The sequence below is a fragment of the Phoenix dactylifera genome, chromosome 2 (assembly GCF_009389715.1).
Source record: "Phoenix dactylifera cultivar Barhee BC4 chromosome 2, palm_55x_up_171113_PBpolish2nd_filt_p, whole genome shotgun sequence".
Classification (NCBI taxonomy): Eukaryota; Viridiplantae; Streptophyta; class Magnoliopsida; order Arecales; family Arecaceae; genus Phoenix; species Phoenix dactylifera.
The window spans coordinates 28619591-28642362 of NC_052393.1; the positions used below are offsets into that span (position 1 = coordinate 28619591).

Genomic DNA, 22772 nt, shown 5'->3' on the forward strand with positions numbered 1-22772 from the left:
TCGGGAGAGGAGGACATTGATCGAGCTGGAGCAGCCACCATAGCTAGAACGTCCAGAGGTGAGCTGACCTACCAACGTGTGAATGTTTTATTCCGACCTACTAGATCCTTTAGGTTGAAATCAGCGTCTGACAACACGATTCTATCTTTCTCCAAAGAGCTATCGTCCCAATATCGCCACGTTTAACTGTCGTATTCAAATTGTGATAAGAATCATTCTCATTTATCGTTTAGGAGCACTGGCCGCCATGGCCCAAACGAAAGTCACACCCAGAATATGGGCCAGAAATTGCAGAGGAGCAGGATCCGAAGCGGTGGCTGCTACAAGAATGGAATATTCCAATCTCTTTGCGAAAATCCTTTAAAGCCCCCAATCGGCTCTTGGAGAATAGGGACTCTTTTTCTTTCTATCCTGCGCTAAGGCTGGTTCGAAATCCACTTCTTTCATCAGGGAGAAACCAGGGACTGGTGCTTGGTCGGATGAGTTTCTTCTAAAGGACGAGGAGGAGCGGACAACAAGGAGAAAAGCGTAAAAAGCTCAAGCTCATAGGATCAAATTTAACCCACTTTAAAACTCATTTTTCCTTCCGTTTGAAAGAACTTCCTTATGTTAACAAAGTGGGAGCCGAGTGCTTCGTTTGATGGAAGCACGAGGTGAGCTTGCCTCTGAGCCTGCGGCGAGCTCTCTAATAGTTTAGTTGGGCCTCCCTTCTCTTTACTTTATTAATTTCATAATTGTCTCGTTGAATGCGATATGAAAGAAATTAAAGTAAATCAATGTAAACAAAGCCAATAATAGAAACACCTTATAAGGAATTTGAGAAATTAATATTTAGGGCTTATGTGACGGCTATAGGAATTTGCCGCTCTTTCTAGTCCAGGCTGGCCAATGGGCCAGACCAGTCCAATGCGAGACTGAGTCTCATATTGAACGTCATCTACTCTCAATGTATTGCCATGGAGGGGTGTAATGGTTAGAATTCTCTGCGGTCAAAACCCAGGTACTTAAGAAAGTTAATTGGCTTCCCACTATTGATTCATATAAAAAATAAATATTTTTTTTCTTTTGACGTGTTTTTTTTGTTTTGTTTTCCCTGCTGCGTGAAAGAGAGGCAAACATTTATGGACGCACATCCGAGAATTTTCTCTGACAGATGACAGCTGCAAGAAAGAAAAAGAGGAGAGAAAATTCAAAGCATGTTCAGGCCGTGCTTGTTCCCTTACCCAAAGGCAAGCTATATTATCTTAAAATCAACGGCAAACTTCTAGAGATACAAGAACAGTGGGTCCGACGTCACTAAGGATGACTAAATCAGGAACAATGCTACGCTGCACCACTGCTAAATTTTGCATCCAGCATGGCAGGAGGGAATTGGTGCAAGTTACGATGCTCGACTAATATATCAGCACCATGTCAGACGAGGAATGGGATGGTGAATGTAGTGCTGCTGCATAGCTTGTTTCGTGATGTGGCCGACTGTATTGCAAGCAGAGTCTTCAAAGTCATCTTTCACTCCCTCCCACCCAAAAAAAAGAGTTCCAAAATTCCAATCGCCAACCATACTGCCAGCAAAGACTAATAGTCATTCATCTATCAAAAAAAAAAAAAAAAATCTTCTAGTATTGGCGGATTCTCTCCCAATTTTCCAAGCATTTATGATAGATGAAGTGGGTAGGCAAGGGAAACCAATGGCACTTCTATGTTATTAATATCATAACCAGAGGAGGAATCTCTCTGTAGAAGGCGAGGAAAGTTATACCCTAGCCATGTTTCAAAAGAACATGTTCTTCTTTCTCATCCTCATACTCACAACAGCATCAGCAAAAGATGCCGATTTTTCTTACAATGGATTTGGTGCTGCCAAACTGCGGCTAGATGGCATTGCAGATATCGCACCCAATGGCCTCCTAAGACTCACTGGCACTAGACAGCAAGCCAAGGGCCACGCCTTTCTCCCGACTCCACTTCGTTTTAAGAACTCGACAACTGGTAAAGCTCTCTCCTTCTCAACTTCTTTCATCTTTGCAATCATCCCAAAGTACCAAGACTTGTTTGGCCATGGAATAGCCTTCGTTCTTGCACAATCGGTAGATCTGTCTTATGCCTTACCCAGTCAATTCCTGGGACTCTTCAATTCAAGCAATTCATATTCTTCAAACCAAATTGTGGCCATCGAGTTCGATACAAACATGAACCCTGATGTTGACGATATCGACAATAATCATGTTGGAATTGATGCTAACAGTCCAAAGTCCATTAACTCTTCGCATGCAGCTTATTTCACTAATGACAATGAAGGTAGGTTCGAGAATCTGAGCCTTGCGAGTGGCAAACCAATACAAGCCTGGATAGAATACAGTCACTTGGATGGACTGCTTAGTGTAACGTTAGCACCCATTGATGTAGCCAAACCAGGTGTTCCACGCTTGTCTTCATATGTGAATCTCTCTTCTTTGATCTCAGACTATATGTATGTCGGATTTTCTTCTTCGGTAGGCACATTTACAACATCTCATTACATTCTGGGTTGGAGCTTTAAGTTGAATGGAAGGGCCCAAGCACTAGATCTCTCACGTCTTCCATCCCTCCCTCGCACAGGGTCTAAATCGCGCTTAGAGTCTTGGAAGATTGGGTTGCCAATAATCTTGGCAATACTCTTGTTGTTAATAATCGTAATTGGCATAACCCTTCTTGTGAATAGTAGGATTAAATTCAGAGAGGTGTTTGAAGATTGGGAGTTAGAATATGGACCGCAGAGGTTCTGCTTCAAGGACCTATTCTTGGCCACCAAGGGCTTCAGAGACCAACATCTCTTGGGAGCTGGAGGTTTTGGTAAGGTCTACAGTGGTGTGCTGCCAAACACTGGCATCCAAGTTGCAGTTAAGCAGGTCTCGCACGAATCAAGACAAGGTATGAGAGAGTTCATCGCAGAGATTGTTAGCATCGGCCGCTTGCGTCACCGGAACTTGGTACAGCTCCTTGGTTATTGCAGGAGAAAAGGGGAGCTCTTGTTAGTCTATGAATTCATGCCCAATGGTAGTTTGGACCAGCACCTATTTAACCAACCCAAGTTGATGCTCAGTTGGGGACAAAGATTTCAAATAATCAAAGGTGTAGCTTCCGCGCTTTATTATTTGCACGAAGGATGGGAGAAGGTGGTTGTTCACAGAGATATCAAAGCCAGCAACATCCTGCTAGATGATCAGATGAATGGAAGACTAGGTGATTTTGGCCTGGCAAGACTATATGATCACGGAACCGATCCCCATACTACACATGTAGTTGGAACTCTGGGTTACCTTGCACCGGAGCTCGCCAAGACAGGCAAGGCAACTACAAGCACAGATGTGTTTGCCTTTGGTGGATTTTTGCTTGAGGTGGCTTGTGGAAGAAGGCCAATAGAGACGAGAGCATCAGAACAAGAGATAGTGTTGGTGGATAAAGTTCTGGAGTGCTGGAAGGCAGGGACTATTGTGGAGGTAAGGGATCCCAACTTGGGGAATGAATATATTGCCGAAGAGATGGAGATGGTGCTAAAGCTTGGCCTCCTTTGCTCACACCCTGACTCCAGTTCTAGGCCTCCTATGCGGCTGGTGATGCGAATACTGGAACGCGACGCTCCCCTTCCTGAGATGACTGGAGATGGTTGGCAAGCCGAAATTTCAGCTATAGGGAAGGAAGGCTTTGATGATATTGGCATGTCAGATAGTTCGCTGCTTAACATGTTAGCCTGCTCGGCATCAACCACGGAATCTGCTCCCTTGACAGGCCGTTGATAGTGGTCAATGTTTGTAAAAGTATTGCTTAAAGTATACCGAGCTTCATGTTATGAATGGTATAAATGCTTTTTGCTGCAGTGTGGTTGTGAAAGATATGAGATCCCTCTTTCTTTCTCGTTTTCTTTTCTTGGTTTTGCTACTCTTTTTGTGTCACGCCAAAATCCATCACCTGAATCAACCATATAAGAGGGCCACATGAATGCTCAAATAAGGACCTAGAGATCCTACAAGGCCTAAGATGAACCATTTCTAATAACTTCAAAAATTTAGATCAATAGTTAATAATCAAATAATCTAACTAAATAGAACCACTATAATAAAATAATCAACTTGATCAATTACAAAATTTTTAAATGTTCGTCAGTATTAGAAATTAAGCTAACTAACTAATAACTTTGATGCTTGAACTCTATGCATAAGCCATCTGACTCTACGCATCTTGTGACTCTAGAAAAAAAATATAATAGATGGACATAAGCTTTCTTTCCAGACCAATATGAATTCCCACACACCGACACCTTTATAATAATAAAAAAATGTCAATTAATTTTTTACTTACATAAATTCTATGGCACTAAATACCATAATTATAAAACGGTCATAGCAAAGAGACATCTTTTAATGCAATAAATCACATCAAATAATTATCTTAAATTAGCATATATCGGATTCGATAATATTTAGGTTCTTAGCTCTAGACTACCATAACTATATTCCTGGTCTGTGGTGAGGCATCAACATTACTATATTTTCGGCCCATGTTGGGGCATCAATAGTACCATATTTTCGGCCTATGGCAGGACATCAACTAGTAGCATGTTTCTGGCCCTTGGTGAGTTATCAACAATGGGGCTAATCCAAAGTAAAGTACCACAACCCATCATTTAGATATACAATTCAATTACTTGCTTGTTATGTGAATATAACTCAAGATCATACTCCTTTGCAAAACTTGGTGCATGCAAGTACCAAAGTCCACACAACTTAGAATCAGTAATATAGGGTATATTCATTCGTAAAGATCCACATATACCAAACAAATAAATGTATAATAAGCAGTCATCATCTACCACACAAAGCAAAATCACTGATGCACAAGTAGCTTATATATAGGTGATTAATGTCTGAAAATTCTTACTTCTACTTGTGGCAAACTCAACTCAGTCCACACTTCAATTTAGGAACCGAGGTGTCAAGAACCTTGCTCGATATTCTCCTGTCCAAAAGATCGTTCCCTTACAGGACCGAATCTAATGTTAAAATAAAAATCATAAATTAAAATTCAACTACCTAGAACCCTCTACTAGGGTTCGCGAAGGGCCTACCATCGAGTCTCCTGAATCCCTCTTCCACAATCCTTTGGTCCAACTAGAGAGATAAGGAAGAGAGAGAAAAGTAGAGAGATGAGAGAGAAAGGGAGAGAAGAAAGATAAGAGCGAGAAGAGAGAGAGGGCTCTCTTCTCCTTCCTCAAAACAAGGGAGACTCCCTCTCCCTCTCCACATCAAACCAAGCAACAGAAAGGCTAGTGGACGGTGGCCTACAGTGGCGTCCGACGGAGGCAAGGGCAACAACCCTGTGATGTGGGCCGCAACCGGCGATGGCTAGAAAAAACCAAGGGAGAACAAGAAAACAGACGATGGCCTACATTTCACCATACTTTCATTACGCAACTCTAATCAATATTCTCCAAAATTCCTTAATGATTCCAAATCCTTTTATTTTTAAATAAAATCCAAGCAAAGATTTTATCCTTACTTTCTAAATAAGACCACAAGGTAATTGAAATATTTATACCATTATATGACCAAATTATTATATTCTAGATCTGATTTGAGCTAAGCCAACTCTAGAATCCCTTGACAATTCTATTAGATAATTGAAATTGATCTCTCTTTTTCAACTATATTATGCACCAATGAATAAAAAGATCCCTAAATTAACTTACTCATGAGCATATTCAACCCTCTCAAGATCTTTTCTTCCAGATTAAACTCATTTGAGCCCCTATTTTTTTAATAACTAACATGAAATTCCACTCATTTCATCAATGGTTGTACAACATCCATGATCAGCCCAAAAACTTGATTTTTCTTTTTTTTTTGACTTCACAAAAATCTAGTAATCTCGTTCAAAGATTAATAAGAAGAAGCTCCTCCAAGACATATCTCCAATGAATAGGGGATCGGGCAAAGGAACATGGTTCCTCTATTCCAATCCCTTCTTTTTTTCTTTGATGTCTTGAATTGAAGTCGGTTGGGCCTGCCAATTTCAGTCTAGAATAGGCCCAATAGGCCGATTCTCACATTCTCTCCTCCTTTAAAAAATTTTATCCTCAAAATTTGAGTAGTTTAGGCCTTCGACATCATACCCAAAGTAGCTAGGAGATAATTTTTCGTAGGGTCAGGGTTGTCCTAATCTAAACACCCATGTGACACCTCGACATGTCACACACCATGACCAGCCCTCCTGAGTCTTTTCACTCGGACACATATATAAATGTGTAGCCATCCTGCCATGCATTTATATACCTCTGCTCAGCAACTATGTCAAACTGAACACATGAGACATCCTCGAATGCTTGCAGGCATCCTAACCCCATGGGTCAACCACAACACTTATGCGCATCTTTGTGCCCAAGCATAGACTTTTTCCAAAAATGCTCTACAACTCAGTACCTATATGCCAACTCTAGGGTTTTGCCCCTTAAGTAACATACAATCCAAGATCTCGTTTCTCCTCGTTTAAAATCAGTGCGATAGCTAGATTGGATCAACTATCAAAAGCCTCCTATCTTATTTAAGATTAAGACATAGACTAACAAGATTAGCACTAGATAAGTGACTAACTATGATTAGAGATCTTCATCTTTGATGGATCTGTCCCTATGATGGAGTTGCACGTGGAGTGGGAAAGTCTCGTCCATGCTAGAGTGCACCTGGGTGCTCGGCGGATATTACTAGAGAGCGATTTGACCTGAGTGATCAACTGGATTCGGTGCCGCAGGTCAGGTCAGATCTGCACCCACTACTTCGGGGCATTTGGCGCTTGGCAGAGGAGTTAGATTCATTCCGGATCTCGCATGTGTTTTGGGAGACGAATAGTGTTACGGACTGGGTCGCCTCCTATGCAGCCCACCACTTTAGATTTGTATTATAGAGAATTTTCGATCCTGTTCCGTAGGCATTAGATCGTGTTTTGCTATAGTGAGATGCCGGTTCACGAAGAAAAAAAAAAAAAAAAACATCCAAGAAAGACTGGGATAGGTTTAGCATTTTCGTCGACAAGGACTTGTGTGGCCATCTGCAAGCAAGTCTTGTCTACTAATCTGGACAATCTTTCAACATTAAATACGATGCGGATGGATGAATTACCCAAGGACTTCTACTCTTCAATGCGATGTCTACCACCCATAACTAATTAGCTGAACTTCTGTTGTTTTCTGGACGCCAAGTTTGAATAGGTCCATGGTTACACATCATGATGTGTGGCAAATAACCACTGAATTGCTCAGAAAGAAAATCCCCATTCTTCTCGAAATGGAGCAAAAACAATCCCTACTTTTGGTGATATGTCTTCTTACAGGAATCTCAGCAACCAAATATGACGAATTCACATACAATGGATTCCTAAGGAGTGAGTTGTACCTTGATGGCATAGCAGAGATCACACCCAATGGCCTTCTGAGAGTAACCAACACTACAACGAACCAGCAAGGACATGCATTCCACAAAGTGCCACTGCATTTCAAGAACACCTCAGATGGTAATGTTTACTCTTTCTCCACTTGCTTTGTTTTTGCAATACTCACCGAATATCCAGACGTGAGTGGGCAAGGACTTGCATTTGTGCTGTCTCCAACCAGGGGGCTCCCTGGGGCTTTGCCCAAACAATACCTTGGTCTCTTCAACACTACCAATAATGGCAATTCATCAAATCATGTCCTTGCCGTTGAGCTAGACACCATCCAAAATATGGAGCTTGGAGATATTGACAACAACCATGTCGGAATTGATGTCAATGGATTGACGTCGAGAAACGCCGCGCCGGCATCATATTTCATTGAGAAAATTGGCAAGTTTAAGAACCTCAGCCTTATAACCGGGGAACCTATGCAGGTGTGGGTAGATTATAGCAATCCAGAGAAGAAGCTAAACGTAACAATATCCCCCATCAGTGTGCCCAAACCAAGCCTTCCATTGTTGTCTTCTTTCATTAATCTCTCCTCGGTAATTTTAGACACCATGTATATTGGCTTCTCTGGTTCTACAGGCTCCATTCTAACATCCCATTATGTTCTGGGTTGGAGCTTTAAGATGAATGGGCAAGCAGCTGCCCTCAACCTGTCCAGCCTTCCTTCACTTCCTTTGAAAAAGCATAGAAGAAACCTAACATCTTTGATAATTTGGCTGTCCTTAGGAGTAGTGGTGTTCATAACTATAACCGCCTGCGGTATTGCTTACATAATAAGAAACAAGGCAAGATATGCTGAAGTTCTTGAAGAGTGGGAGCTAGAAAATAGAACTCATAGATTCTCATATAAAGAACTATTAAAGGCTACCAAAGGTTTTCCCGAGAAAAATCTTTTGGGAGTTGGCGGTTTTGGAAGGGTTTACAAAGGCAAGCTGCCCACCTCTAAAACGGAAATTGCAGTGAAGAGGATTTTTCATGATTCTAAGCAAGGAATGAGGGAGTTTGTTGGGGAGATTGCGAGTAACAGTCAGCTCCGTCACCGCAATTTGGTCCAACTTCTTGGCTATAGCCGTAGGAAAGGGGAAGTTCTTTTGGTCTATGAGTTCATGCCCAATGGAAGTCTTGACAAGTTCCTCTACGACGCAAACAATCCAACGACACTTAGCTGGAGTCAGAGACTAAAAATTATCAGAGGTGTGGCTTCAGGTTTGCTCTACCTGCATGAAGAGTGGGAGCAGATTGTTGTACACAGAGACATAAAAGCTGGCAATGTCTTGCTGGACAGTGAAATGAATGGAAAGTTGGGAGACTTTGGACTGTCAAGATTGTACAATCATGGTAGCGATCCCCAAATCACTCATGTGGTCGGAACTTTCGGTTATATAGCTCCAGAGCTTACTAAAACAGGCAGGGCAACTACGAGCACTGATATCTTCGCCTTCGGGGTTTTCATACTTGAGGTTGTCTGTGGAAGGAGGCCAATAATGCAACAAGAATCACTGGACCTTCATTTGGTGGACTTTGTGTGGAGGAGTTGGAGGAATGGAGTAATTCTAGAGGTTCCAGATGCAAGACTGGGAGGTGATTACCATCTGGGGGAATTGGAAATGATCTTAAAGATTGGATTGCTTTGTTCACATCCTGTGCCTGCAGCAAGACCAACCATGCGCCAAGTGATGCAGTTCTTGGATGGTGATCTTTCGCTGCCGCAAATACCCGAGGATGGGAGGGGCATCACTATTTCATCACCAGAGCATGCTGAAGAATTAGAAGAATTATAATTTCATAAGTTTCACTTGTAAACTGTTCCATCCACCGGCAAAGGGCCAATCCCCTTTGATAGTTGTTGATTTTCTTGAATTTAGGTAACTAGTGGAATTTGAATATAAGTGCTATATTTTGTCATTTCCTCTCTTCTCGCTTAACTGAGAGACCTAAAATAACATCCAATTAAGTGGTGGTATTCATCCTTTATTCTCATTTAAAGATGAACACAAACTGCTAGGAGCACCAAGCAATTCTGAGCAAGTCATTCAGCTTCTTTGCCTTATGTTAAATACCGTCTGTGATATTATGTCTATTAGATAATGCTTGCACCGGTCCATATTTCGTGGAAAAATAACAGTCAATGTTACTGAAGAAAAATGTTGCCATATCCTTCATGTAAGAATGAGCTCTCAGATTCCTGATTAAAACAACAACTATTATTCTCTGCAAATAAAAGGCTATAATTCCCGGTCATGATACTCGATGCTAAACTCAAACCTTTATGTAAATAACTGATGGTTCGCACGTTGCTAACGTAGATGCTATTATTCAGAAACAAGAATGCTTCCACATTTCATCCTGTTGCCCAAGAATCTGGTTTTGGCTCTTCTCATGTAGCTAGTCAGCTTCTCTGATAATATTTTCATTCTCAATGGATTCAGTGGGACGGACATGGGTCCAAATGGAGGTCACCTCCAGTGGCAATATCCGTGTCACCAAGGACACCAGGGAAGTAGAGGACTACACCTATGCCATGAACAGCAAGGAAGCTTAGGGCTTCACCTTCTATTCCATTCTACTTTGAAAACTCTTCTAATGGTAAATCCACCACATCAACTACTTCTGTCTTTGCACTTATGCTGAGTTTCTGGCATGAGCCACTAAGTCATCGTCATTCCCATGCACAGCTTTTATTGAACTCCACCAAAAATCAATATTTTCCTTCAGCATTGGTATGACCAACCTAAACTTTATATTCTCATGATATTGTAGTACATCGAACATCTTCTCCATGTTCCCGAATCCAGGTCTCTGCAGCCAGAGGATCAGCTCCACCCACAAATGTCGGTGGGTTGAGCTTTCTGAATCTCTCGTATTATGACTCTAAAGTTTGTGCAGATCGAGGAGTGGCCTGCATCGACTGCTGGTGCTAAAGAAACAAGGCCGCCACCTGGTATATTTGGAGCCTTCTCGTCCGGCTAGTTAGCATCTCCTCTCTGTTGGAAATATAGAAAGAGATATTAGAGAGGAAAGGATGGAGAGGAAGAATGTTTTTCAGATTTTTTCTATTCACTTTGGCTCTTGCCTTGCTTACAAAACCATAAGACTTACATGGTATTTATAGGACTTCTAGGTACATGAATAAACCTAAGTACATGAACCACTTAAATGCACATAGAAAACCCAAAAGACATAAACCACTTAAATGCACATAGAAAACCCAAAAGACATGAACTACTTAAATACATATACATGAATCACCATTCTCATGGTGACCCTTCACATATTCATGAATCCTTCCAAAAGTCATTCATTAAATTAAGTTTACTTTTCAACACCCCCCTTTAAACTTAATTTGTTGTAACTCCAAGCATCATCCTCAACTTGCTAAAAGTGTCATACTTGAGAGGCTTAGTAAAAATATCTGCAACTTGATCATGGGTCTTCACATACTTCACTTGCACTTCATTCTTTGCAATGCAATTTCTGAGAAAATGATACCTTGTATCTATATGCTTGCTTCTATCATGAAAAACCGGGTTCTTTGCCAATGCAATGGTCGACTTATTGTCAACAAAAATCTCCGTGGCCTCCTCTTGTGGCATTTGTAACTCCTTCAATAATCTTCTTAACCATATGGCATGACAAACACAAGAAGTAGCGGCAACATATTCAGCTTCACAAGTAGAAAGTGTCACGATTGGTTGCTTCTTCGAACTCCAAGTAAAAGCTGTATTTCCCAAGTAGAAAATGAAGCCGGTAGTGCTCTTCCGGTCATCCATATCTCCGGCCCAATCACTATCACTATAGCCCACAAGCTTAAATTCATTAGAACATGAATAAAGCAAGCCAAAACTGATTGTACCTTTGATGTAACGAAGAATTCGTTTCGCCGCTTTGAAATGTGTCATGCTTGGTGACTCCATAAACCGACTAATAAGCCCAACTCCAAAAAGTATATCCGGTCTTGTGCAAGTTAGGTATCTCAAACTTCCAACTAAACTTTTGAAGGTTGTAGAGTCAACCTTCTCTCCTTCTTCATGCTTAGACAACTTTACTCCACATTCCACCGGAGTGTTCACAGGTTGACAATCTTTCATCTTGAACCTCTTAAGGATTTCCTTGGCAAAACCTTCTTGAGAAATAAAAATTCCATCCTCCATTTGTTTGATCTCAATGCCAAGATAATAAGACATGAGACCAATATCCGTCATTTCAAACTCTTTAGTCATAGCTTGCTTAAACTCTCCAAACATACTTGGATTATTGCCCGTAAAAATCAAATCATCAACATATAAGCAAACAAGCAAAATATCTCCATTTTCACGCACCTTAGCATAGAGAGCATGCTCATGTGGGCACTTGGTAAACCCATTCTTTTGGAAATACTTGTCAATCTGACTATTCCAGGCCCTTGGTGCTTGCTTCAAACCATACAATGCTTTCTTCAACTTCAACACTTTGTCTTCATGGCCTTTGATCACATAGCCCAAAGGTTGTTCAACATAAACCTCTTCCTCAAGAATGCCATTCAAAAAAGCTGATTTGACATCCATTTGATAAATCTTCCACTTCTTTTGAGCTGCAAGTGAGATTATCATTCGGATGGTCTCTAACCTTGCAACAGGAGCAAACACTTCACCATAGTCAATCCCGGGACGTTGGCTATATCCCTTGGCTACCAACCTTGCCTTGTATCTCTCTACTTCACCTTTAGCATTCTTCTTTTTTTTGAAAACCCACTTCACACCAATGGGCTTTTGACCTTCCGGTATAGTTGCTAGCTCCCAAGTGTCATTCTTCTCAATTGACTTGATCTCTTCATCCATGGCAATTCTCCACTTCTCATCTTTGACCGCTTCTTCAAAAACTATGGGCTCACAATCGGCAAAGTGACAAAAAAGAGTTAAATCATCACTTAAATTTTCTGTTACCTCATAAAGATCTTGAAGACTCCTCATTCGTGGTTGCCTTTCACTAGAGCTTCCACTAGAAGATGAAGAAAATGTACTAGGAGTTGTTGGTGATCGAGGTGTTATGGGCTCTTGAACTTCTCTTCTTTGCTCCTCTTCATCAAGGAATGGAAAGAAATCATACCTCTCCTTATCTTCATTACTCCAATCCCAAGAATCTTCTTCATCGAACTCCACATCTCTACTAATAGTCGCCTTGCCAACACTTGGATTGTAGAGCTTGTAGCCTTTGGAACGTTGATCATACCCGATGAAGATCTGCTTCTTGCTTTTATCATCAAGCTTGGACCTCTCTTGATCAGGTACATGAACATAGCCAATGCTCCCAAAAACTCTTAAATGGGAAACACTTGGCTTTCTTCCGCTCCATGCTTCTTGAGGAGTTTTGTTCCATAGGCTTCTAGTTGGACACCGGTTGGATAGGTACACTGCACAGTCAACCGCTTCCGCCCAAAATTCTTTTGGCATTTTCTTTGTCTTCAACATGCTTCGAGCCATATTGAGAATGCTCCTATTCTTCCTTTCGACGACACCATTTTGTTGTGGAGATCTTGGAACGGTCAAAAACCGCCGAATGCCATTTGCTTCACAAAACTCATTAAACTTGTTAGAAGTAAACTCTCCCCCTCTATCCGTTCTCAAGGCTTTAATACAATAGCCACTTTGTTTTTCAACAAGTGCTTTAAACTTTCTAAAAGCACCAAATACTTCGGATTTTTCTTTCAAGAAATAAACCCAAGTTTTTCTACTACAATCATCAATAAAGAGAAGAAAATACCGATTGTTACCAAATGAAGAAGGCTTGATTGGTCCACAAACATCGGCATGAACAAGTTCAAGTAGCTCCCTTGCTCTTGAAGTAGTTTCTTTTGGAAAACTCTTTCGGAATTGTTTGCCAACAAGACACCCCTCACATAGTTGATCCGGTTGGTCAATAGTCGGCAAGCCCTTCAACATCTCTTTTTGTCCCAACAACTTCAAGTCTCCAAAATTCATATGCCCAAGCCTCAAATGCCAAAGCCAAGAAGAATCTTTCACACACGTCTTGAGACATTTAGCAACATCAGTTTGGATGTCAAGCAAAAACATCCTATTTTTTGTCATGGGCACCTTAGCAATCACATTCTCCCTATCATCTTGAAGTAAGAGACTACGATTTTTCATATGAACCTCGTAGTTCTTCTCCAAAAGTTGTCCCAAACTCAAAATATTACTTTTCATACTTGGAATATAATAAACATTACTCATAAGTTGATGGCCACCATTTTTCATACGAATTAAAATCGTACCTTTGCCTTCAATTGGAACTTTGGAGTTATCTCCAAAAGTGACAAAGCCGGTCACCGATTCGTCAATCTCCACAAATTTGCTTTTATCTCCACACATGTGATTGCTTGCGGCATTATCAAGATACCACAAATCTTTCTTGCTTCTTTCTTCTCCTTTGAAGGCTAGCAACAAAGTGGCCTCCGCTTCTTCATTTTCAACATGATGAGCCTTCTCTTCAACATTGAAAGGAGAACTCCAACACTCCCGAGCATAGTGCCCAATCTTTTGACAATTGTAACACCGAACTTTGGACTTATCATTTTGCCTTGTGTAGTTTCCTCTACCACGGCCTCTTGACAAATACCTCCTTTCTTCATTGTTGGAGTATTGATTGCCTTGTCCACCTTTTCCTCTTCCTCTTCCTCCTCTCCCTCGACCTTGTCCACCTCCACGTCCTCTTCCTTGTTGACTTTTCCCAAACTCCCTTTCTTTCTCCTTCACTGAGAGCTTGGTGGCTAGAACTTGCTCGATCGGCTCCTCCTTCTTCTTGTTGATTCTCTCTTCATGGGCTTGTAACGAACCCATAAGTTGATCAACCGTCATAGTCTCCAAATCTTTAGACTCCTCGATGGCTACGACGATGTAATCGAACTTCGAATGCAACGAACGAAGAATTTTCTCAATGACTCGGACATCCTCCAATCTTTCTCCATACCTCTTCATTTGATTTACTATGGCCAACACCCTTGAAAAGAAATCCGCAATGGACTCGGATTCTTGCATTCGTATGCCTTCAAAATCTCCTCGTAGCATTTGAAGGCGTACTTTCTTCACTTTATCAACTCCTTGGTAGGAGTTTTGTAATATCTCCCATGCTTGCTTGGCGGTGGTCGCATTAGCCACTCTCTCGAACATGACTTCATCCAAACATTGATGGATGAGGGTGAGAGCTTGTTGGTCCTTCTTCCGCATTCTGGGTAGAGCCTCCCTTTGAGCAGGACTCATCAAAGCTTCTTCACGAGGCTCATCATAGCCTCTATCCACGATCTCCCACACATCTTGCGATCCAAGCAAAGCCTTCATACGAATGCACCAATTCTCATAATTCTCTTTTGTAAGGCGAGGGAATTGAAATGGGAAGGTAGAATTGGCCATCTCCAGGATCAAGAAACTGGAGCTCTGATACCAGTTTGTTGGAAATATAGAAAGAGATATTAGAGAGGAAAGGATGGAGAGGAAGAATGTTTTTCAGATTTTTTCTATTCACTTTGGCTCTTGCCTTGCTTACAAAACCATAAGACTTACATGGTATTTATAGGACTTCTAGGTACATGAATAAACCTAAGTACATGAACCACTTAAATGCACATAGAAAACCCAAAAGACATAAACCACTTAAATGCACATAGAAAACCCAAAAGACATGAACTACTTAAATACATATACATGAATCACCATTCTCAAGGTGACCCTTCACATATTCATGAATCCTTCCAAAAGTCATTCATTAAATTAAGTTTACTTTTCAACACTCTCATGGTCACTCTTGCTACTCTTCTCCTAGCAGCAAAATTTGTCAAGACTTCCTCCTCTTTGTTGCTCATTGTCACCTATTAAAGTACTAACATTAATCAATTTTCATGGTTGAGCAATAATAAGATTACACTTATTCGTCTAAATAGAACCTAACTAAACGAGACCTACCACCCATTGCTAGTCTTTAAGTATTACCAATGTTATCAAATCTAGGCTCTGATATGATAAAATATCACATCCCAAATTAGGGATATAACATAGTCATGCTGTCAAGGGGCACAACCCATGATAACATGAAGTTGACAATCATAATATGTATACAGAGCAACCTCAAATATAAACGAATGAGCCAAATCTATCATCCATTAAATAATTATATAAGTGCTGGTTTAGAGTGACTAAATCCATTAAATACCAATAACCCAGAACCTCAAAATTCAGAAAGTCATCACCAAAGTCATAGTTAATTAAAGAACTAAAATTCTGCTACAAAATTGCCAAGCTTGCTAGTGCGAACTCCAAGCCTGGACCGTCCTTCATTCCTAGTAATCCTATTCGTCTAGAAAGAGAAAAAAGAATAAAGAGTTGTGAGCTACACAACTTAGTAAGTAAATTTTGTACTACCTTACCAGATCAAACATAAGTTTTTACATAAATCATTAAATCATTTAAAAAAGATAACTACCATTAGCAAATAGAATATTTTATAATAACAGTAAATTCATAAATCAATCATGCTCATGCATCTTCATAAATCATGCAAATTTACATAGATATGGTTCCCAATGCATAAATAAAATCATAAACTATGATAAGTTTATAAAATCATAAATTATTTTTTACTTTTCACATCATAGTTCTCAATAATTTTCTCAAACTAAATATTAAGATTACTATTATACCCATAATAGAGTCGTAATCGACAAAATACCAACTACTATTATTCGTTGGCAGGGTCGTGTGCCAAGTACTATTACCTATTAGCAGGATCATATGCTAACTACTATTATCCGCTGGCAAGGATCATATGCCAACTACTATTACCTATTAACAGGATCGTATGTCAGCTACTATTATTCGCTCGCAAGGTCGAATGCCAACTACTATTATTCGTTGGCAAGGTTATATGCTAACTACTGCCAATCTATCCCACTTTTAGGGACTATACATAGCTATCTGAGAACCTTTTGTCATATTTCTTAAATCATATTTTCTAAGATCATATTTTATTGAATCATATTTTCTTAAATCATAATTTCTCAAAACATATGATCTTAAATCATACATAAATAAAAAGGTTGAAAAGAATTAAATTTTATTATTGAGTTCATAGTCCATAAAAACCTAATAGTAAAAAATAACAGTCATGGAATTATTATTTCATGATAAATCATGAGTTTCATGATATCATATGCTCAATTCTTAATTTTAAGAAAATATGATATTATCAATATTTAAAATTATTTTTGAATTTTTATATAAATATATGGAAGATATGTAGAAATTTGAAAACTAATAAGGAGTATCAGGATTACTTATTTCATCCTCCTTAGATTTTCAAACTTTATTAGGTGAACCTACTAAATCTATTTACAACATTAAAAGTAAAATTAATTTCTATTCAAAAATTTGAATAGAATTAAAATATAAGAAATATGGACAATTGGCCGGATGGCAGCACTCAGCGGCTCCATAGGGGTTAGGTCAAAGCAACTTGATCAATGAATGATGAAACATGTACTCAATCTAGGCCAAAATCATTCGAAAGAGTTCACAATGGTAGGTTTCCAGGATACAAAATAGAGTCGAGATGATCGATCCGCTAGGTTGCCCAGGCACCAGGGTTGTTCAGGGCCATTTTGCGGAGGTCAACGCAGATCCATAAGAGAGGAAGATGGGACCCTACATGGGTTCCATAGGTCTGCTAGAGAGAGAAAGAGGGAGAAGAGAGAGAAAGAAGATAGAGAAAAAGAGAGATGGGTCTTCTCTTTCTCTCTTTTTTCTTCTTTCTTGGCAAAACTAGGGAAGAAAGAGGGTGACTCGCAGTTGTGGTCATGGTGGTTTGGTGAGGTGGCAACAGGCGGCTATGACAAGCAGTGAAGAGCAGCCAGCAGCAACGCCAACCGGCTGAAATCAACCCAAAAATAGGGTCAAATAGGGGGTTCTTGGCTGGGTTATTCTCGGGTCTAGCTTGCTCACCGGTGATTAGGGCTCGGGTTCCTGCTAGAAGCTGATGTAGGAAAGAGACTGAGGCCCTCGATGATGAACTTTGGGGTCAGAGATAGCCTGTTGCCCAGATAGACAACCCAAGAGGGGGGGGTGAATTGGGTTTTAAAACAATTTGGATAATTTAAAACGTTATGGATGATTAATTAAAAACTATGCCAAGTTATTTAATTAATTACTATGTGCTGTGAGCAATATGAAATGAGAAGAGGAAGAGACAATCAATCACAAACACAAGTTTTATAGTGGTTCGGAGCTATCCCTTGCTCCTACGTCCACTCCCCAAGTTTCTCTTGGGAATACACTATAACCCCCTTGGATTACAGCCGGTTGTTTTGCAAGCTCACAACCAAACTTGTTGTTTTACGAGCTAACAACGAACTCGGTCGGTTTTCCCAGGCTCACCGACTAGAACCAACCCCGATTGTTTTCCCGGGCTCACAATCAAACCCTTTCACACGTTGGTTTTAAAACTGGCTCACCAACTAACCTTTATCCCCTTGATTCAATCCCCCGATTGAACCAAGTAAATACACGTAGTAGAAAGAAAACAGAAAATAAGCTTCTCAAAAGCAGGTATGAAACAATATATTCAAGGATGAGTTTAGAAGCCCTCAAACGCTTTTAAGCTTAAGTAGAGGAATGGCTTCTTGACTCTGGTCTCCTCTTGGATGAGTGATCGACTTGAATGTAGGAGGAGGAAGCTTTGAATGCTGGGGAGAAGTTGGTGGCGCAGTAAATGCTGATCTCCCCTTTTTCTCGTTGAAGAGCACTTGCAAAGCTTGAAGACTTGAATGCTTGGAGTGGAATGTATGTTCTCTATTTTGCTACAGTCTTCTGTGGCTATTTAAGCCAACCCCCACGGAAACTAGCCGTTACTCCACTTTTTCTGGCCGTTCTGCACACTCTGCGCAGCCTGACAATGTGACCGTTGGTGGGTTGGAGTCGACTCGCGCGATCAGGAGTCGACTCGGCTGTAGCGGGAGTCGACTCAAGCTTTTCAGGAGTCGACTCGGCAACTGTTCCAAGTTTGAATTAAAGTTGCCGTCACGACTGGGAGTCGACTCGTCTTGGCCCGGAGTCGACTCGCCAACTTCTGGCGCTGACCTGGCAATTTTGGAGTCGGCTTTTCCTCTGTAGACCGTGGATACAAATTTGAATTTTGCCCTCTCGAGTCGACTCGACTGTCCTGGGAGTCGACTCGAATCTCAGAGCCCGAACTCCCGATTCTCTGTCTTTTGGCTCATCCAGTCTTGGAGTCGACTCGAACTTCCTTGGAGTCGACTCGGCTCTCAGTTTCCGAAAGTTGGTCTTCTGCCTTTTGACGTGAAGCTTGTCTTGGTGTCGACTCGAGCTGTCTGGGAGTCGACTCGAATCTCAGTGGCAGTAACATGGTTTTCTCTGTTGATGGTCGCACAATCTTGGAGTCGACTCGCGTAATGCGGGAGTCGACTCGAATCTCAGAGTCCATAAAACACTCTCTGACTTTTTCTTTGTGCACCGGTGGGAGTCGACTCGCGTTCCACTGGAGTCGACTCGAATCTCAGAGTCCATAAAATACTCTCTGACTCTTTCTTTGTGTACCGCTGGGAGTCGACTCGCGTTCCACTGGAGTCGACTCGAATCTCAGAGTCCATAAAACACTCTCTGACTTTTTCTTTGTGCACCGCTGGGAGTCGACTCGCGTTCCACTGGAGTCGACTCGAATCTCAGATCTGAAAGACTGCTCTTCTATCCTTCTGTCTGTTTTCAGTCGGAGTCGACTCATACTGATTAGGAGTCGACTCGAGCTCGTGCCAGTGACCTTGATACGCTTGGAGTCGACTCGTGAAACTCGGGAGTCGACTCGAGTCTCAGACATTGGTTCAGCAGACTTCTTAACTTATCCAAAATACTGTAAACCATGTCTAGAAACACTTGAGCAGGATTTTCACTGAAACACTCAATTGAATTCATTAGTAATCACACGATATACTCAAATGCTTTGAGCTCATCAAAATCAAACGGGGTTTTAATCAATCACTCCACAATCTCCCCCTTTTTGATGATGACAAAACTTTGAGTATACGTAAAATGAATTGCTCAATAAATAATGAAATAAAATTCACAAGTGAATTCAAATGTCTGAAAATTTAATTTATCCAAGTTTGAAAGGTGTGAAACATTTAAATTTCGGAGTTAAAGCTCCCCCTTTCATTTGGAATTATATAAGCCTCCATATTATGCAATCAATTGTTTGGCTTATATGTTATCAATGATTTATCTTGATTAAAATTCAGATTCTCCCCCTCAACATATGCATTCAACTAGTTTTAGTTTTCTGAATTTCCTTTTAATGCTTTGAAATTTTTGAACTGAATTTTTTGTTTTTAGAGGGAAAATCTGTCAATTTGTTCTTGAGTACGATTAAGCTAATCTCCGAATATCCCTTGAATAGATTCTGGAGATTACTCCATTAGGAGCCCCAAAAGAGAGATAATGAGCCTCGAGGTACCGAATCCACTTAGAACAAATTTGTGTGTGTTTTTAAGAGTTCTTTTACATATTTTAACCATATTTCTCCCCTTATTACATATTTTATACATATTTCTCCCCCTTTTTGTCATCATATCAAAAAGGAGGTAATCACACACACAATCAATGGCACAAATGGCACAATCAAACATCAAATGGCACAGTCAATTGGCACAGAAATAAAGATAAGATGTCTACTCATTGTATTGATATGAAGGTGAATACATTTGAGCATACTATAAGTAAGGCAAAAACAATACAAAAGAAGATAAAACACAACTCAAAATCATCTATGTCCTCCTCGAGGATGTAGCTCCCCCTCTCGAGGATGTAGCTCCTCCTCTCGAGGATGTAGCTCCTCCTCTCGAGGATGCGTCTCCTCCTCTGGAGGATGTGGCTCCTCCTCCCAATCTGCTCCGCTCCATGAGGAGGGCGACTGCCTCTGTGACATGGCTAAGCTGTGTGATGATAGACGAGGTGGCTCTGCTGTGCATAGTGGAGAGCTCAGTCACCGACGTCTGAAGCCCAGTCACTGAGGTCTGAAGTGCGTCCAGCTTGCCGACAATCACATTCGACAAGCGCTCGGCCCCCTCGGTAGTGGTGTGCATGTCACGGCCTATCTCCTCTCGAAACTGTCGAGTGGTGCTCTTGATCTCCCTCATGTTGCGGAACTGGGCCTGCATCAAATCCCTGATATTATATATCTCTTCCCGCACTTTAGCCGTCATGTCTGTCACGGCTGTCAAGGATGGCACCAATGCGGAGGATGGAGTGGGTGCAGGAGTGGGTGCAGGAGTGGCAGCTGGCACGGAACCTCGGAGCTCCCGGAGCAGCTCGTCCCTCAAATCTCGGACGATCTCCTGCCGCAGCTCTCGGAGCTGCTCTGGATCAATACGGACCTCCATAGATGGTGGAGCTGAGGAGGAAGGTCCGGCAGAGGTGGTAGGAGCAGGAGGAGTGGATGGAAGGTCTGGATGATGTGGAGAGTCTGGGTAATCAGAGTCTGGCTCAGGACTGGGTGATGGTCTGGTGGTCTGAGCAGTGAGAGTGGACTTCCTAACCCAGATCCCGTCTTTCTTCCGAAATTCCATCCTGTGCATGGTCCCCGTACCCAAGCGATCAGTCCATCGCAAGGCACGAGAGGGTTCCCTCTCAGGAATGGAAATTTCGTACTGCCTAAACAGGAGAGTGAATATCATCCCGTATGGGAGGGAGAGCCTAGGTCTATCTAAAGGCTCACACATATACCTATAAATCAGCTTGGGGAAGTTGACCGGGGTGTCCTGAAGAATGTAAGACATAATAGCTAGGTCCCTCTCATTCACAAAATCAAATCTTCCTGTCTTAGGGAAGATGGACCTGGATAGAATGCTCAAGAGGATTCTCACTTCAATAGGAAGTGAGCTAGCAGATACCTCATCTAGGGGGGACTGAGGTGGCTGCCCTAAGACGATCGTAAGGGCCTCAAATCTATCCTCAGGATGTGCAGGAGCTACCCCTACCAGTGGGAGGTGGAGGATATGGGCAACGAGATCCTCCGTGACACGTAATGGGACACCTAATACCGTGCCCTCAATACCTCCATCTCCCCGATGGACGGTACTATAGAACTCTTGAACTAGGCCAGGATAGGTGGGAAGGTCCAAGGTGAGGAAGTACTCTAGACCCTGGGCTCTAAGCCTATCGCCTATGGTGAACCCTTCCCGGGAGAGGAAGTCAAAATCGACATACCTCCCGGTGGAGACGGCCTTCCCGGCCAATGGCCTAACATGAACCTCCCTAGGCGGGGAACGATCCGGAGGTGGTTGCCTCGCGGGATCATGCCGCGCCTTGGAGCGCCGCTCGGGAACGGCCGCGGGACGGGACCTCTTCCTAACGACGGCCTTACGAGGCATCTTGACCTAAACGGGAATAAAAATACCTTGAGGACGATGAAGGACGGACAGAGGAAGCTCGGGACGGACCGGAAATGACCTAGGAACGGATGGAAACTCAATGTCCGGCGAAGAATCGACGGGAAAAAGGCTTGGAGACGATCGGGGATGACCTAGGAGTCGGCTCTAGGGCTTTGTGAACAGTGGCGGCTTGAGGAAAAGTGTTTGCGAAACGACAAACCTAGGGTTAAAAAGTCGGATCCCGACTGCGAGTCGACTCCCCTGAGTCGCGAGTCGACTCGACCTCGAGTCGACTCCAGAATATGCGCGAGTCGACTCCCCTTTTGCTGCCAGCTTTGCGAGTCGACTCCCGCAAATGCGCGAGTCGACTCCCCCTTAGGAGCCGGCTCTGAAACTTACTCGAGTCGTCTCTAACCTTGGCACGCACTTAAAACTCTTGCTATAATCGCGCCAAATGAGGGAAAATCACCTAATTAAGGACTGATATGATGATCATTGAATAGAAACTCTCTTTTAACCTCATTCTCATCATCAAAATCAATTAATCTAGTGGTAACTCCCACTAGGATGGATCAATCACTCCTAATCCCCTTCTAAGCACACTAAATCTCTCTTCACTTAGGGGTTTTGTGAAAATATCTGCTAATTGATTATCAGTACACACAAAGTGGAGTGACACATCACCATTCAATACATGATCTCTTATGAAGTGATGTCTTATCTCAATGTGTTTAGTTCTTGAGTGTTGAATTGGATTTTTAGTTAGATTTATGGCACTTGTGTTATCACAATTAATGGGGATTTCATCTTGTTTAATGCCATAATCTTCTAATTGTTGTTTAATCCATAAGATTTGAGCACAACAACTCCCGGCTGCAACATATTCAGCTTCTGCAGTGGA

General features: G+C 41.8%; 2 protein-coding genes across 2 annotated transcripts; both read left to right on the forward strand.

The window, feature by feature from the left end:
• Window positions 1-1747: 1747 nt before the first annotated feature.
• LOC120109962 (L-type lectin-domain containing receptor kinase SIT2-like) lies at window positions 1748-3894 on the forward strand. Its single transcript, XM_039123882.1, has one exon. It carries the CDS (start codon window positions 1767-1769, stop codon window positions 3774-3776), a length of 2010 nt encoding a protein of 669 aa, XP_038979810.1. The 5' UTR covers window positions 1748-1766; the 3' UTR covers window positions 3777-3894.
• Window positions 3895-7200: 3306 nt separating this feature from the next.
• On the forward strand, window positions 7201-9382 carry LOC120109964 (L-type lectin-domain containing receptor kinase IV.2-like). The gene has a single exon (XM_039123884.1). It carries the CDS (start codon window positions 7245-7247, stop codon window positions 9249-9251), a length of 2007 nt encoding a protein of 668 aa, XP_038979812.1. The 5' UTR covers window positions 7201-7244; the 3' UTR covers window positions 9252-9382.
• Window positions 9383-22772: the final 13390 nt, after the last annotated feature.

Excerpts from the sequence above, each read along its gene's own strand:
- LOC120109962 (XM_039123882.1), top strand. The coding sequence starts at position 1,767 with ATGTTTCAAAAGAACATGTTCTTCTTTCTCATCCTCATACTCACAACA.
- LOC120109964 (XM_039123884.1), top strand. The coding sequence starts at position 7,245 with ATGGTTACACATCATGATGTGTGGCAAATAACCACTGAATTGCTCAGA.